Source organism: Anticarsia gemmatalis, chromosome 8 (assembly GCF_050436995.1).
Source record: "Anticarsia gemmatalis isolate Benzon Research Colony breed Stoneville strain chromosome 8, ilAntGemm2 primary, whole genome shotgun sequence".
Lineage (NCBI taxonomy): Eukaryota > Metazoa > Arthropoda > Insecta > Lepidoptera > Erebidae > Anticarsia > Anticarsia gemmatalis.
Window position 1 is genome coordinate 2,006,492 of NC_134752.1, and position 16,756 is coordinate 2,023,247.

At 34.6% G+C, this 16,756-nt stretch overlaps 1 protein-coding gene across 1 annotated transcript in view; it reads right to left on the bottom strand.

The window, feature by feature from the left end:
• Positions 1 to 1,343: 1,343 nt before the first annotated feature.
• Gyc32E (Guanylyl cyclase at 32E) overlaps positions 1,344 to 16,756 on the bottom strand; it is a 117,807-nt gene continuing 102,394 nt past the window's right edge. The window contains exons 15-22 of the mRNA XM_076117440.1: positions 16,468 to 16,645; positions 15,108 to 15,248; positions 9,560 to 9,683; positions 9,114 to 9,182; positions 7,107 to 7,266; positions 6,381 to 6,583; positions 4,513 to 4,588; positions 1,344 to 2,031 (exon numbers count right to left, since the gene is read on the bottom strand). Of these exons, the coding sequence (XP_075973555.1) occupies positions 1,823 to 2,031; positions 4,513 to 4,588; positions 6,381 to 6,583; positions 7,107 to 7,266; positions 9,114 to 9,182; positions 9,560 to 9,683; positions 15,108 to 15,248; positions 16,468 to 16,645 (1,160 nt within the window). The 3' untranslated portion in view covers positions 1,344 to 1,822. The remainder of the gene's footprint in view (positions 2,032 to 4,512; positions 4,589 to 6,380; positions 6,584 to 7,106; positions 7,267 to 9,113; positions 9,183 to 9,559; positions 9,684 to 15,107; positions 15,249 to 16,467; positions 16,646 to 16,756) is intronic.

Sequence of the window (16,756 nt, forward strand, 5' to 3'; positions counted from 1 at the left end):
AAACTAAAACAAGGTTAAAAATATTCGGTAAAACCATGAATCACATCATCAGTTAATGTAACATCCACAATTTTGATGATCTCAATAATTTTATAACCAAAACTCCTAATTCACTTATCGCTAATTGCATTATGTATGGGCGAAAATAAAGAGGTACCTACTTCGTAACTTTGACGCGTTATTAAAATTCATGATTTATAATTTAATAACTATCCCTAAAATATATAAAAATATGTACCTAGATCAATCATTCATAATAATAATAAACTTAAGTAAACGAGAAACGGTTGTTTCATTTCTCAGGAACTATCCCACTGATCAAGTTTGTGTTACTATTTACTTGAGGTACTTTTTAGGTACAATTTTTTGGTGTAATCAGATTTTATGAGTAATGTTTAAATAATAAAATACTATAGAACACCCGCCATCTTGATGTCAATATGGCGGGTGTACCTTAATTTCGAAATAATTTCGTTCTGAAAGAGGTACAGATTTTTTAGAGCTAGGTACAAATTAGTACGTTATAGGTACATTTGTTTGGTAATTGGTACAATTTAATTCGCTATGGTACACCCGCCATTTTGACTCTCATCAGGTTTCGACAGTGATCTTTAACGAGGATAGTGTAATTTCGAACATTAATTTATATATTTTATCATATTATATTAAATCTAATACATCATTTTGTTATACATATTTTTAATTACAAGTAAAATAAAATTATATACATATACTAATTTTACTAAAGCTTTCGTCCCCAAATATATATAAATACACATTACTCAATTTATGAGCATTTCATTATAATTATAGAAATACAATACTTAGTTTTTAGTCTTCTTCCTTCGTTTCAAATCCATACATAATATTATCTAAATAAATAATATCCAATATGAACCATTCCAGTACAATGCATTTTTTTGTATATTTTTATTTATTTTGGTGTAAAAAAAACATCCACATGCTTTTAGTTAAATCGGAAAAAGCATAATTTAAATCCTTCTATTAAAATGGGAAGCGAAAAATAGCGGAATAGTCCAAAATTGTATGTAACACGATGTTGTTTTATGAAGCAACTTATTCTATTATATAAATATTGACACTCCCTTGACATTTTATGGGTCGTTAAGAATTTATGAGTAACAGTCTCCTAATGAAAAAAATATTCTTATAGCCTACCCTCTGAAGACAATAGATGGGAAAAGTAGACTTAAGTAGGTACCTAATACTTTACTCTTTTGTTACTAACTTTTCTTAACATTCAAGTCTACAGTAAATATGCTTTCAATAAACTTTTAACAACCGAACCCATTATTGAAACTTCTGAATAATCAGCGCGGTTATTTTAGTACGTATAAGAAAAATATCCCTCAGGCCTACTTTTAGCTAAGACAATAATATAATCACATCTCAATATTGTATACATAATAATATAACATTTCAGATCACGTAAAGTATAATACTATTCGATTCCGTAATCAGTATTCCAGATTTCGTCGTTCTTATAAATAACATTCACACATTCACTATCCATTACCAGATTTATATAGATCATGTAAAAAACTTACAACCAGGTGCCGCAATCATACTCCACACAATACAGCCGTTTCAACGCGGCTAACTTCTTCGCTCTGCCGCCCGCGTCATCCTCAAGAACACTCTCATTAAACTGATACATCATCATATAATTATTAAAGTTCTGTTCTAAACTACTGTCACGAACATACCTGTCAGTCCTAACATTATCTGAAGAATTTTTTAACTGTCCATAAGATTCACTGTCGTTTTTCAACCAGAAATGCTGTAAGGAGCTTTGTTAGCGTCATTCGTCACAGAAGAGTACAACAGGGGCGGAGTGGTGGTCGCGGGGGGGTACGAAGCAGTCGCAGGCGGGGGGCCCGGGGGACGAGAGCGCCGAGCCGGGGCCCAGCGAGCCCCCGCATGAGAGACGGGCCCTGTCGCGAATGTTGAGTATGGAACGGTTAAGTCCCCAGTCTTCGTTCTCTTCCATGTATCTTGCTAGACCCGGCTCTGAAAGAAAAAATCATGTTGTAGGTATTTTATCATAATATTTTAAAAAGAAATTGATGACTTATAAGGTAGATTTATAAGGAAAACGGGCGGAGGTTTTTCTCTAAATACCGTATTAAATTTGTAGTACGAAGCTGATCTATTATTCAGACCTTTCAAATCGTAAAAATATCTCGTATAAAAATAGTATTGTTCGTAATAGAAAAAAATAGAATTTGAAAGCATAAACTCGTATATTATTAGCGTATGAATGGCTGTTTTCTGCTCTACCCTATATTGTAGCACCAAATAATTTTATGTTATTTTTAGATTAAATATATTTAAAAAGCTAAATGACTATACAAGTCACGTATTACGCCACCGTGGCAAAAAGGTACAGAAATAATACGTAAGACGTTTACTATGTCTACATAATAGAAAGCTTATGGCAGTTAGGAGGGGATGAAAACGTACGGCATATAAGGCTTGCTAGATACATATACTCGACTCACTTGTTTGGCTCGTGCAGATCGGTTCATCTACACATATTCGGTTTTACTGCCCGGCTAGGCCGATTTATGCCGAACCGAATAAGTGTATAGCAAGCCTTACGTAAATAGCGTTTAAGGTCGAGCTATGAATATGATTTTATTGTGTACGAGTCGTATAAGCATTTTGCCACAAAAATAAGTATTTGAAGGTTCGAAACTTAGGAAACATCAATGACTTTAAAGTTCAGTAAGTATTAGAAAACAACTTATCATACACGGAAAACATGGCAAGGAAACTTTGCGTGCTTGAATAAGAGTTTTTGAAGGACCGGAAAGTCTAGCCAATAAGAAAGGAGATGCACACATGCTCGATTTATGTCAATGCAGTATAACACATGCATCCGAATTTACGGCTCTTATTTGAACCCTTGTATGAAAAACGTCACATATTACGACGCGGTATGATTATAAAGAGCTCATAAGCGTGAGAAGGATGCGTCTCGTCAAAATGAGTTTTCAAAGAAGTATATTATCACTACATAGTATAAAACAAAGTCGCCCATTTTGTCTGTAGTCCCTTCGTATGCATAAAACTTTAAAACTACGCAACGGATTTTGATGCGGTTTTCACTAATAGAAAGAGTATTTTCTCCGACAGGTTTTTATATATAATTGAAATACATTGAAACTATATTAGCTGAGTTATAGCGATTTATGTCCAAGAAGTCAGAAAAAAAATCTAATTGAAGATTGCATTTGTGCGTGCGCCGCTTATACCGTTGGATACAAGTAAGAACAATGTATAGCAAAAACATTGGTCTTTATTAGTTCTACAAAAAAGTCCGCAATGACATATATCCAGCTTTTTTATTTAAGTCACAAAAACTACTTTTCTGTATTAAAAAAACATTTAATTCGTTGGGTGATGTTTAACTGGTGATATAACCAATAATACATATATCCTTATCAAAATAAGTAAGTTCATCATCACGAGCATTTAATTTAGATTATTTTTGCAGTTTACAGTGTGTTATTTAGACATATAGTTTAGGAGATATCACGATATTAGTATTGCGGCACGGTACGGGCCGGCCGCGGCGGCGGGTTTAATTGTAGATAGTCTTTAATTTTAAATATATGGGAAACCTTTCTCATCGTTAAAATGAAAATGTATGTATACCTTATATTATATTTCAAAAAATGTAGACAAAGTTAATCTTCTAAAAATAAATGTAAATAAAAAATAAGTAAAAGTAATAAAATGTAGAATGTAAATAATTTAAAAAGTAAACAAGAAAATAATAGTTAGATGTATATAAAGTAGGTAAGTACATAAAAAAAAACAAAAAATATAAAAAAACGGTACATAAAAAATAAATAATATTAAAAAGTAGGTAGGTACTACGACTTTGATCTATACATATAAGACAAAAAAAAATCTGTACATTACTTAAATATTTTTTCCAAAAACTGATAGGGGGGGCGATCAAAGAAGAGTCACAGAAACCAAAAAACATTTTAATATTTTAAACGCGGTTAAGGGAAAGAGAAGTTATTGTGAATTGAAAATTAGTATCCAATATGTGTTGGTGCGTTGACTGTATTTGTCGAAGTAGCGGGATACACGCAAACGAAGTTGCGCGGGTCAGCTAGTATAATATATATATGTTACATACATATTGTAAACATTGATAAGTTGGGTATCATGCTCAAATTAGACTGCGTTCACACGGAGTCGTGACTTAACTTCGTGAACTACTACTACTTCTATTACACTATTTATCTAATGACCAGTTTCTTCATCAAAAGTAACAGCCAAAGTAAAGGGGTAAAGTAAAAAATGACCATCAAATTCGTTTTTTCACAAAATTACTGATGGTTATATGAAGAAACACTAATAACACACTGACTTTACTACACAAAAGTCAAGTAAAATTTAATGGCTTCAGCTGTTACTATAGATAAGTATTAAAGAAATTGGTTATTAGTAATTAATTGGGTGAGTACTTACGGTATCTGCTCATGGTGTTTTTTCTCCTCTCGTGGTCTTCACCGACTAACCACCACGTCCGCATTTCTCCTTTACCCTGAACAGAACAGAACCTTACTTAGTAAAATTGAAAACGTACAGTTTAACCCATATTCCGGATTTCAGTTTTAAAACATTGTACAAAAAAACCGTATCCAAATCTATTTACCGGGCTTGAGTATCTGTGCCACAGACAGACACACAGATAGACAGATATATATACACACAAGGGGTACACGTTTCAACACCCTTTTGTCAGGAAAGGAAAACGACAACGTTTTTATAACTCATAATGGAATTGTAAGTTGAAAAGTCGATAACAGACGCCCAATTTATAATAAAACAGTGCCTTCCAAAACATGGAGTAACTAGATATATATAAGATGGTCACCCATGCACAGAATAACTTCGGCAAGCGCAGCTTAACCTCAGAGATCGATCCACGCGGCTGATGTAAACTAAGCCACGAGCTCCTCGTCCGAGCAAATATATTATTTGGAACAAACAAAGTAAGCCTGAAAGGGTTTAATATGATGAAGGGTTTACCCGTAGGTATTTTTTCACTGTTCTGTTAGCTAAAATATTAATGTTTTTGACTTGTTAATACCTTGTAGAGCTTGAGTGATTGGTATAAAGAGATTTAAGTATTCCTGGCATAAATAACTGTTGATTATAATGGACTTTTTTTTGCGCTTACGAAGGTAATTTCATATATTCTTGAACTTGAATAACAAAAACTTTGGTGAAACATGATTTGAATATAGATATTTTTCAATGGCTAGATAGATATTAGAGTACGCATTATTTTTAGGTGTAAACTGTGTATTCAATATATAATTTCTTCAAAATTCTTCTACACAATTCAAGAAACGTCATAGTCAGTTCTTTTCAGACCTCCAAATGTATTTATTAGTATGCTATCCTATTTTTACCTATTCTAACATCACGATGTCTTTCATCACATTTGAAAGATATATTTTATATTATTATACAAATGTATTTTTCTTTTGTCAGTGTTTTATTATTTAATTTTATTCTTTTTAAAGACAACTCCCGCACAAAGAATTTTTCTTGTGTCGTGGGGACTTTTACAAACATACAAACAACGCACACAAAGTACAACTAGACCCGAAACACTCTTTGTGAATCGCACAAATAATTGTTGCGTGTGGGAATCGACACACGAGCTCCCGACGCAATGGTAGCGGCGTGGCGACCTTAAACCACTGCGCCAAAGACCTTCACATTATAATATTAGTTAATATTAACATTTCGTACTTGTGTTGTGTTATAAGTTCGAAGGTTCGAGTATTGCGGTCAATCCGGTGTTAACATGACCTTTTAGCCAAACTATTCAATTGAAAGTTCTAGAAACTATTCTCAAACTACTTGAATCGATGGTCTATAAATTGCGAACTTATATCGGTTCTACAGGTTATGAAATTTCGCTTACTTAATTAGAACAGTCACCCTCTTATTCATACACACTATTAACCTATTTTAGTTAAAAAGCTTTTTTTCTCTTTTTCATTTTGCTAACGAGTGAAAGAAATAAAAACTTTATAAGCCTTTCATAACTTCATATATTTTTATGAATAAGAGGGCAGTAGGTTTTAGGTGGAAAGTTGTTAACATATAGAAGACCAAGTTGGTAAGATTATAGATGAAATAATGGAAATTTTGATAAAGTTTTTGGTAACTAAGCGCTTAGGTGTATCGATTTAGGATTTCTGGAATTAAGAACTTTTAGGCGTACTTTTTAGTTAAGTACACATTTAGACAACCAAAGACGCAACAACTCAATAAAATACTTCATTTCTTCCTAACGTAATTCTTGTCAACCCACTCACCTTGATATTAACAATGCCCCTCTCCTTAAAGTGGTACCCTCCCTGTTGTTTGAGCAGCAGATACGTGTCATGGCTGATGTGGATCCGTTGTGGTTCTCCACTGGACTCCATGCGAGCAGCTGTGTTGACAGTGTCGCCGAAGAGACAGTAGCGAGGCATCTTCATGCCGACTACTCCGGCGGCGCATTGACCGCTGTGTATACCTGAGGAATAGTGAGTAATAAGGAACGTAATTGAAGAATTGAATTAGTGACTGTGTAGGCGATAGAAGTACTTAGATAAATTCTAACCAAAAGTACTAGTAAATTATAATGGACTTTAATATAGAACGTTCGAATAAGCTTACTTGAAAATTTGTAGGTTAAGGTTAAATGTGAAAACACGTGTTTAGATAAAAGCCAAATTACGAGTAATAAGGGCAAAATGCCAAAGTTCAGACAGATTGTGGAACAGAAGTTAGGTAAAAAAAACATAATCAAGTTCGCCGACTTATTAGCAAGTAAGCCCGGTATGTTTGAAACCCTTAAGCCGCGTACTCACTGACCGAGCAGCCTCACGAGGCAATATCTCGATCTGAAAGAAAAAAGACCTAGATATTGCCTCGCGAGGCTGCTCGGTCAGTCAGTACGCGGCTTTAGACGGCTGTACCGTCAGAATAGCAGGTGATTGACAAGTCCATTGATTTAAGTGCTGAAAGCTTCTGGAGAAGGTCATCATAGTATTTACCTATCCGAATATGCAGTCTGGCTTCAGGCATGTGTCTCATGCGGATCTTAGGAACGGCGTCGAGGACATGTAAGGCTAGTGAGGCCACTTCTGCTGCGTGACGTGAACACCGCTCTGGAAGACCACCGACTACCATGTATGCGTCACCTATTGTTTCTACCTGTGAAAAAAATTACCCATTTATGTTTAATCTTTTTTATGTATCTTGCTAGAACTGGTTCTGAAAGGAAGAACCAGGTTGTGTGTACTTTATGTAAAACTAAGCAATCAATTTATCCCATTACTATCCCACAGCTGGGCAAGTGTCTCCCTCTTGGAATGAGGAATGGATTAGGCCTTGAGTCCACCACGCTGGTCAAGGGCTGGCAATAAAATGTGCGAAAGTTTATTACTTGCCAAAACAAAATTCCTCTTACCACAAAAGCAGAATTTTGATGTCCAATGATGAATCGCCATAAATATTATAACAAACTTCTCCATTTGTATTGAGTAGATAGAAAAATAGATTTGATTGATAGTAATCAAATACAATGTGTAACTAATCATGAGATGAGAATGATAAACTACCGTTACTTGCTCAGAACCTATCCATCAATGAGTCGGAAAATATGAAAATAATGAATAAAATATGTATGTAGCAATGTTGCCTCAGATAGAAATGAAGCTTATAGAGGAAAATTAAATATCATTTGCTTCCTATTAGTTTTCCTTGTGTTTCTATTTATCGAAGTGTTTATATTTAGCAGTAATTTATTCATACAATAGCGTTTTAGCTCATATAAAAATGACAGTTTGAATAGTTAAACTACCGCTAAATGTGCCTCAGAAACCGGGCATAAATGAGTTCAATCTTAAGTAATATGTAACTACAATTTGATATCAGACAAACATAATTTGTGTAATGATCTGTAATTGGTAGAATTACATAAACAACGACAATTAAAATCATTTGACCAATACAATGAATCAAAATGATCCAGGATATTGTGGTTGATTGTGACATATTCATACAATTCATGTAATCAATGTTACTGGTTATGTAATTGAATAAAGTAACTTCTTCTTCTTCTTCTTATCGTATGGTTAGTGGTCAACCTAGTGTCAAAGTTGTTCAAGCCGCCCGAAGGCCTTTGACATGGCTTAATAAAGTAACTGCACGTTTGGCGCAGTGGTTAAAGTGGTCACGTCGTCGCAATGGCTGCAGCGCCGCGTGTGGCGGATTCGAATCCCACCCGGAACCAATCTTTGTGTGATGAGCACGACTTTTTGTTCTGAGCCTGGATGTTAATGTATCTATATAAGTATGTATTTAGAAGTATGTTTATCAGTTACTTGGTTACCATAGTACAAGCTCTGCTTAGTTTGGAATCTAAAGACCGTGTGTGAGTTGTCCAATGATATTAAAGAAATGTTACATTAACAGATGTTTGTTTGAATCTGGGTCAGTTATGAGGAAGTTAGGCTTGTATCGTAGAAGTTACGTGTTGCCCTCGGGCTACGAATAAATTAATAAACCCTTGACCGGATTCCAAGAGCTTGTACATATTATAAGAATTGTTTGATTGAAGTTATGTGTTTTTATTATAAAGTATTACAATATTGTTTGTTGCTTTTAAGTTTTAGTAACTTTAAACTAAAGGAGTTGAGTTACTAAGTGGAAAACTGACAAATGAATGAAGGGAGGCCGCACACTAGTTACTTTTAATAGCGGCATCTGGCGATTGACTTGCTGGTTTGCGGTATGCCTAAAATGCGATGCAGCAACAAAATGGGCTCCAAGTTGCCTATTGAAAATACTAAAAGATAAAGCAGATAGTGTGCGTTCTGCTAAAGTCGATTGTAAATGAATATTATTTGATGATAAAAAATTGCATTGGTTCCTCTGAAAAACGCCACCCTAACTAACTTTTCCATTGACTATTAGGTTTTAAAGTATTTTAAACGATGTATGCTGTAGACTTCATTCTTGTAAAAGATATAAATATAGTAAATAATAATGGAACTTACTTTATATACGTTATAGTATGATATGATGGCGTCACAACACGTGTACAAGTCGTTCAGGATCTCAACTACCTGTTGAAAAATAAAACAGTTTAATAAAACAGTAGTGCTTTCGACTCTCGCCAGTAACAGTTATACAGTTAACGATAAACAATATTAGTAAGGACAGGAAAAAAATATTACGCTTGGCAAGTTTTACATCTATTAGGGCGATAAATCGGCCGATGTTGAAAGTGTTATATTACTACAGTACAGTACAAATTAACAAATAGCGAATTTGTTGACAGGAACACAACTCTGCTGCACAATTCTTGTCCCCACTTGTGCTTCAAATTCAAAACTTTGCGTATTGCCTACAAGTCTCATACACTAGGGCTGGGTCACGAATCAGTTCTCTTTTAAATTATAGTTGACAAATAGCACAAAGGAATAATAAAATGAAATCTTACCTGCATGGGAGTATTAGTGGCAGCAAGTTTTGTAAATCCGACGATATCACTAAAGTAAATAGTGACACAGTCGAAGCTCTCTGCCCGCACCCTCTCGCCGCGTTTTAAAGCTTCCGCCACCGTTCTGAACAAAAGAAAAATGTGTTTAGTAAGTTTCTTTTCATTGTAATTATATTTAAGATTTTTTTAAAGGTTGTTTCACGCTAGGGATCCAAAGCCTAATCTCTAACCTTAAGGATTTTATATCCCTCAGGAGACCTTTTTCGTGGCAGTAAGAGAAAAGCGGGATAATTCTTAGTGTTTAAGAAATTAAGATGTTATTTATTCGCTAGACCGTATTCGTATTGAGTTAGTTAGCTTGAAGACAATAATTATAAATTTGGACGCGACGTGTATTTTGTGGAATAAGGTAATAACTTTTTACTTGTTCAGTCATTAAAGAGAGAGACAAATAATGTAAAACGAATATTAAAAAAATCTAATTTTGTGACGATAGATATACCTAATAGATAGAGAATCGATAAAAATATCGAATTCAAAAACATCAAAGTTTTTTAAAAATACATAACATATTGAAATAATACAGTCGGCTTAGTTATTAAGAGCTCTTCTACTTAAAGGCTTCTATAAATTGTTTATCTCATGACTATGTAATCTACAGACTATTTTATTTGAAGTGTCTCGTAACAAATCTGTCACGTACATTCATTCACTCAGTCACTCCTACGAGAGGTGAGAAGTCGGCTAGAGGATACATGCATAATACGTGTATACTTTAGTTTTACTAGTAAATCTGTCACTGTAATTCAATTTGAAACGATTGCTGATGTAAAACAGTTGCTTACGTATGAATTAGGCATGGGAAGTTTGTACGGATCGTACCAAGTGGCGTTATTTGGTCTCTGCCTATCCCTGTGGGAAATAGGCGTGATATAATGTGTGTAATGTGTATGTATGTAATTTTATACTATATAAAGAAAAAACTAAGAACATTGAGAATAAAATGCAATCCTTCTACTTTTAGTATATATTATTTTGATTTGTGTTTATTAAGTAAATGGGCTTTATCTCTTGATTTATCTTTAAAAAAAAAGGAATAAATTACGAAACAAGACAAAACGAATCTATATAAGAAAAAACCCTATCAGAATCTGAAGACATTCAAAAATAAATTCATTTTTCTACAGCTGCCACACATCAAGTAGACGTCAAAAAAGACAATTACCTTTCATAAGCAAACAACTTGAAGGGATAAAAGAAAGGTAATGAAATTCCATTACAAGATGTATGAATAAAATACGTCTTGTGAACAATGCAAATTAAATGAAAGAACAGGTTTGTCGAAATATGTACGTAATGTTATAATGCTTGACATTTATCCTCATTCTTACAAGAGCTATTAAAATTGTATTTGAGAAATTATACATCTTAAATTTTGAATTAAGTTAATTAAGCAGCAGTGGGTCCCGTTGTCCCTCAAGCATAAAAAAATATGATACTAATTTATATTTTTATACACAGGTAGAGAAATATAAAAATCTCTTTTTGTTATATATCCTTTTGGAACCACCCCACATTTTAGAGTAACCGAGTTTTCACATAAGAAATGGTGCTCAAGTTATACAGCCAATATGCTCTATATTTTATTTCCGGTCATAAAAAACACATAATACCACATTACTAACACATTCTAACATATCGCCAGGCTTTCGATGCCGAAAGTTCTTCGTCTGATTTAGTTCTCAAACTGTCATTAAGATCAGTTTAGGCGTAAAACGTGTTACACAAAGTTATGAAATAATGTTATTTATAGACGTTACGACTGCCTAAATCTACGATATTATTTTCTAGCTGACGCGCGCAACTTCGCTTGCGTCACATAAGAGAATGGGTCATATTTTTCCCGGTATTGTAACAATTTTTACCGGTACTCTGCTCCTGTTGGTCGTGGCGTGATGTTACATAGTCTATAGGCTTTCTCAATAAATAGGCTATCCAACATTAAAATAATTTCGTTTCGAGCAGTGATAGCCGAGTGGTATAAGTTGACACCTCCTACGGTAACACACCAATGACTTTTCGAAGTTATGTGTGTATTAGAAATAATTGTCACGTGCTCCAACGGCGAAGGAAAACATCGTGAGGAAACCTTGCATGCCTAAAATTTGTTTAATACATTTATTGAGGGCATGCAAAGTCCCCAACCCGCACTTGGCCAGCGTGGTGGACTCAAGGCCTAACCCCTCCCTCATTACGGGAGGAGACCCTTGCTCAACAGTGGGACATTAATGGCTTAAATTTATTTATTTTTAGATTTATTCGCAGTAGTATTTGAGTATTTTAGAGTAGTATTCGCAAAGTAGTTCCTGACATTAGCGCGTTCAAACAAACAAACAAACTCTTCAGCTTTATAATATTAGTATAGATTTATATCAACTTAATATTCATCGTTGTATAAAAGTAGATCTAATTAAAGCCAGTGGCAATTTCTACGTTTACCTCGAGGTGATGCAGAGATTATGATAAAGGCGTTTAAAAGAGCAAGGTGAGTTGGCTTAGCAAGGGTGTACAAATAAATAATTACAAAGATATTATTTGACTATGAGAAACACGAATGGACAGCTTTGTTCATTGCGAATATTAAAATTAACTTTGACCTAGAGAACTCATAGCCGATAGATAAGATAAAATCTTTTGTCGTCTGCCCTTTCAAGATCATGTATTAATAATTTCTTAAGTCCTAATTATTCCTTTGTTTGGAGAGATAACGTCACAACGATCTTTAGACAATAAAGGTTCGGCTTTAGACATTTGTCAGTAACGGGCAAAGTTTGTGACTATTGTCTAGCCACGTATAGTATTTATTTTTGTTTTCTTTACTTTTTAGTCATCATCAGCCTAGCCTCTATCGTAGCTTAACCTAAGAGATTGATCGGCTATTGTAAACTTAGCTATGAGCTCCTCTTCTTTACTTATTAGAGTGCAAAGGAATGCGAAAGTCCTACACTAAAAGGCATAGCAGAACTAAACGCAGTAATGTTTTACAGCAAACATGGTACATCGTTGGATGAAATGCAGTTTTACTAGGAACAATAAAAGTATCTTGTCACAAAAATTCAACACGATTCTATGGCATTATTTCTATTATACATACATAACATATAGCTATATGTCATGTTCATGAACGAAATACGAATATAATATTCGGTCTATATCTTTTAATAATGAAAAATATACTATTTATTAGTAAGTACTTATCCAAGGAACAATAAAAGTATCTGACGATAAAAATTCAACACGATTCTATGATATTATTTTTAAGATACATATAGCTTTGCTGGCAAAGCTATGTGTATCAAATATTCGGTCAATTTCTTGTAATAACTACTATTTACGTACTTACTATTAGTAAGTACTTAGCGAAGGAATTCGGACAGCGTCAATCTGTCCCTATCTCCAGGCAGATATAATTTTGATTATAAAATTCCATTCAATAATAACGTCGTTAACAGCGACATGGCTCTGTAATAGGAGATTCTTACTTTATATAATTAATAAACTTTGGACCTAAGGGCATCGTGTTTCTTGGTAAAATAGAAGGGTTGTGTTTCACAAGCAGGTGTATCTCAGTTACTCTGTTTATCAGATTATGATTTAATTTTAGACATTTAAATTATTTTTTTAAATTTAGCTGTTTATGACCACTTGAAAGACTTAGGATTATCCTCGAAGCACGAATCTGTAGCTCGATTCTCTACTACTATCAACTACCGACAACCGGCCTGTCATCGATAAATTATGTATGAAAATCTGGGGGGCTATGACGTATCTCATTTGACAACTGTTTGAAAGCCACTACGCTGTACATTGTTTTTTTCCTTAGATCATCGTGACTAACATGCTACTTCAAAGCAGCAATGTACTGAATAGTGATTATCAATTTGACATATACTAGCTGTCAACTGAGATACGTGATAAGCCCGCTGATCAGCGCCTCTGACGGGCGTCGTAAGAATTATTTTTGGCAGTATATTCTAAATGTCAAGCCTTCGATACTCGACAGTACCGACTGTACAGAATCGCGCTACTAACTTTCCACCACAAGAAAACGAAACTGCTTTCAAGACAACCTAATATTTTGAAACGATGAAGGAATGTAAGGGTCCCTATCTGCATCTTTCCATGTTACCGGGGGAGACAATTGTCCAGTCGAAAGCATTTTTTTTATTTATGTTTTACCTACATAAAACACTTTTTTCTCCTTTTTATCAAATAACTTTTTTGTTCAGAGTTTGGTATTGTATCCAGTAAATTAGTAATTTAAAAACTTCTCTTACCCGGCCTATAGTTAAATAACTTTTCCAATATTCTTTTTAGAGACCCACTTATAACATTTTAATAGAAAATATTTTCAAATAATGTTTTTCGAGGTTTTTCCACTTCAATAAGTAAAAAAAAGTCTACATAGACTCCTTAAAATAAATAAAGTCAGCGAAGTATGAGAAGTATCGAAAATAATATAATGATAAGAAAAAATATGCAATGTAAAGAGTTACATGTTTGGAAAAATCAGTATTTGCGAATATCGCTAATGGCTACCATAGTTGAGGCGCTCATAGCCTAGCCCATAGGTTAACGATCTGTGGGTGGAGCAACCGTTGGTGCGGTCATTCTAGAGATGAGTGACCGCATAGTGGTATTTGAACCGAGCGTCTCCGTGCTTTGGAGGGCACGTAAAAAGTCAGTCCCGGTTGTTCTCAATTAAGATAACAGTCATTAAGCCATGTCAAAGCCCTTTCGGGCGGCTTGAAAAACTTTGACACTAAGTTGACCACTAACCATATGATAGATAGATAGATTAAAAAAATTGACGCACTGGTCGGACCGGAGAAACACCTTCAAAAAGGTTAAAAAAATACAACGCTTTGACAGAAATTTCTTAGAACGACCCATTCTGTATATACTTTGATCCTTTGAATAGCAGGTGAAGCAGCTCCAAGAATGTCGGGTTATCATAGCAACAAATATTTAACATCAATTATTTTTAAGCCGAAATATTCATGACACAATTTGATAGCTTTTTCGATGTTAAAAGGATTGTGCTATACCAAAACTTGATACTTCGGAGAATATGCCTTTAAGTATTTAACTAGTAGAATAAAGGTATAATTACTACAACTTTAATTCAGTTCGGAGCAGTTATATCCAGTTAATTCCTAAATATTTTAATCGGTCGACTGCTTAGCAGAACAAGAGTCCTCTGGACTAAGTTGGGTACCGCGATTCTCTACCACTATCGACAACCGACAACCGGCTAGCTATTGAAAAAAATTGTATGACATTCTGTTCAGCGCCTCTAGCGGGCGTCTTAGAAACTATTTTGGGCAGTACATTTTAAATGTCAAACTCTCGATACTCGATGGTTTCAATTGTAGAGAAGCGTGCTACAGTTCTCTTTCTAAAACAGGTGTTCAAATTGTTTGGCGACATCTTATACTGAAAGTAGCGCTTTAGATAACTTGTAACTAACATTCTATGATATTCTTACCTCGGCAGCATCCTATTGAGCAAATCATCAGTCCTCTTCTTCTCCTGCAGCAGTTGTTCCGTCCTGGCAGCGACGATAGCCTCCAGGTTGGACGCGTACTTCTCCATCATGGCCAGCATGTTGTCGAATATGTTCGTTTTCCTGGACAAGCAAATAGGTTATAAGAAAACCCTTTTTAGTCGTTCCATTGTCTTTACTAATGACTAATTCAGCATAACATTAAGCTTTAGTATGAGAAACTACTGATTCGTATATTTTTTTTGTGTTGAATTTTGTATAGAGGAGGCTATAGTATCTCTCTCTCTCTCTCTCTCTCCCTCTCTCTCTTTTCCTGGCTATTCGTCTCATAAAGTGGTGGAGGAGGCTATAGGCTACATAATGCAATATATGTATAAGAGGAGTGCCAATAAAAAATGTTGTGAAACGGAAACATTTAATTAATTACGTCCACGCGAACAAACTTGCGGGTGGCCGCTAGTGTTACATAAAATAGATTTTGTAACTAGCAATGCGACCATCATAGGGGTATACAACCACCCTTATGATTATATTAATGTACTGATATAATTTGTTTAGCCAGTTTCCTTGATTCATGAAAACCTTTCCTAATGATATTATGAAAGTCCAATTAGCAGCGTTTCGTAGTTATTATAGCATTTGAGACTTGAGATTCTAGGAAATAAATAATATTAATTAATCGTAGTTGATTACGCGAAATGGATCGCTGAATTCCTATGAGATAAATTCTCGAAATCATTACATATTACTTACCATGTATTTATAAAGAAAAGTTTTATTATTTCGATGTCAATAGTACTCAGAATTTACGTAGCATCGAAATTATTTTGCCGTCAACTTCTGAGTAAATTAAAATATTAGCTACCATTTATTTTATCTTTAAAGGTGACTTAGAAAATGAATAAAGATAACATAATTAATTATGTCTTTCCTACTAACATTCAGAAAACACAGATTTAAATTTAATAGTACGACTTTTAATCCTACTCTTTTAATCTGTGCAATACAGATTAGTAAGTAATAAATAATATCATCGGACAACTCGTACACGGTTATTGACTGCACACTAAGCAGAGCTTGTAATACCGAAAACACATAACTTATAAACATCCATCTTCTTAAATATAAAAATTAACGGCCGAATGTGATGCTAAGTGTAAAACTCATCAACGGCTCAACCAATTCGACTTGTTGCTTTTGTAAAATCGATTATACGACACGGAAAAGGTTTCAATGTAAAGAAAAGAACAAAAAAGATAAAAAGAAAATTCGTGAACGGAGCTGCGCGTGTCATCTAGTACATAGATAAATTAGCAACTAAGTAATACCAATAAGTACTTACATGCCAGCATGCATATCCTTAAGCCGGACCCTCACGAGCCTCAAGTCAGGTCTGCGATCAGGCCTCTCGCTCCAGCATGCTTTCAGCACTGCCAGAATCGCAGGCCTCGCCACCAGGCCGCCTAATGGAGGCCTGAATAACACCCCACCGATGGGATGACGGACGCGTCCAATGATTTCTAGAACAAAGAAATTATTATTGAAAAATACGTCAGCAGTGCCTCTGTGGTCTAAGTAAAATCACAGTGCACGAGGTCTCAGGTTTAACTTCGGGATGGGTAAGTAATAAA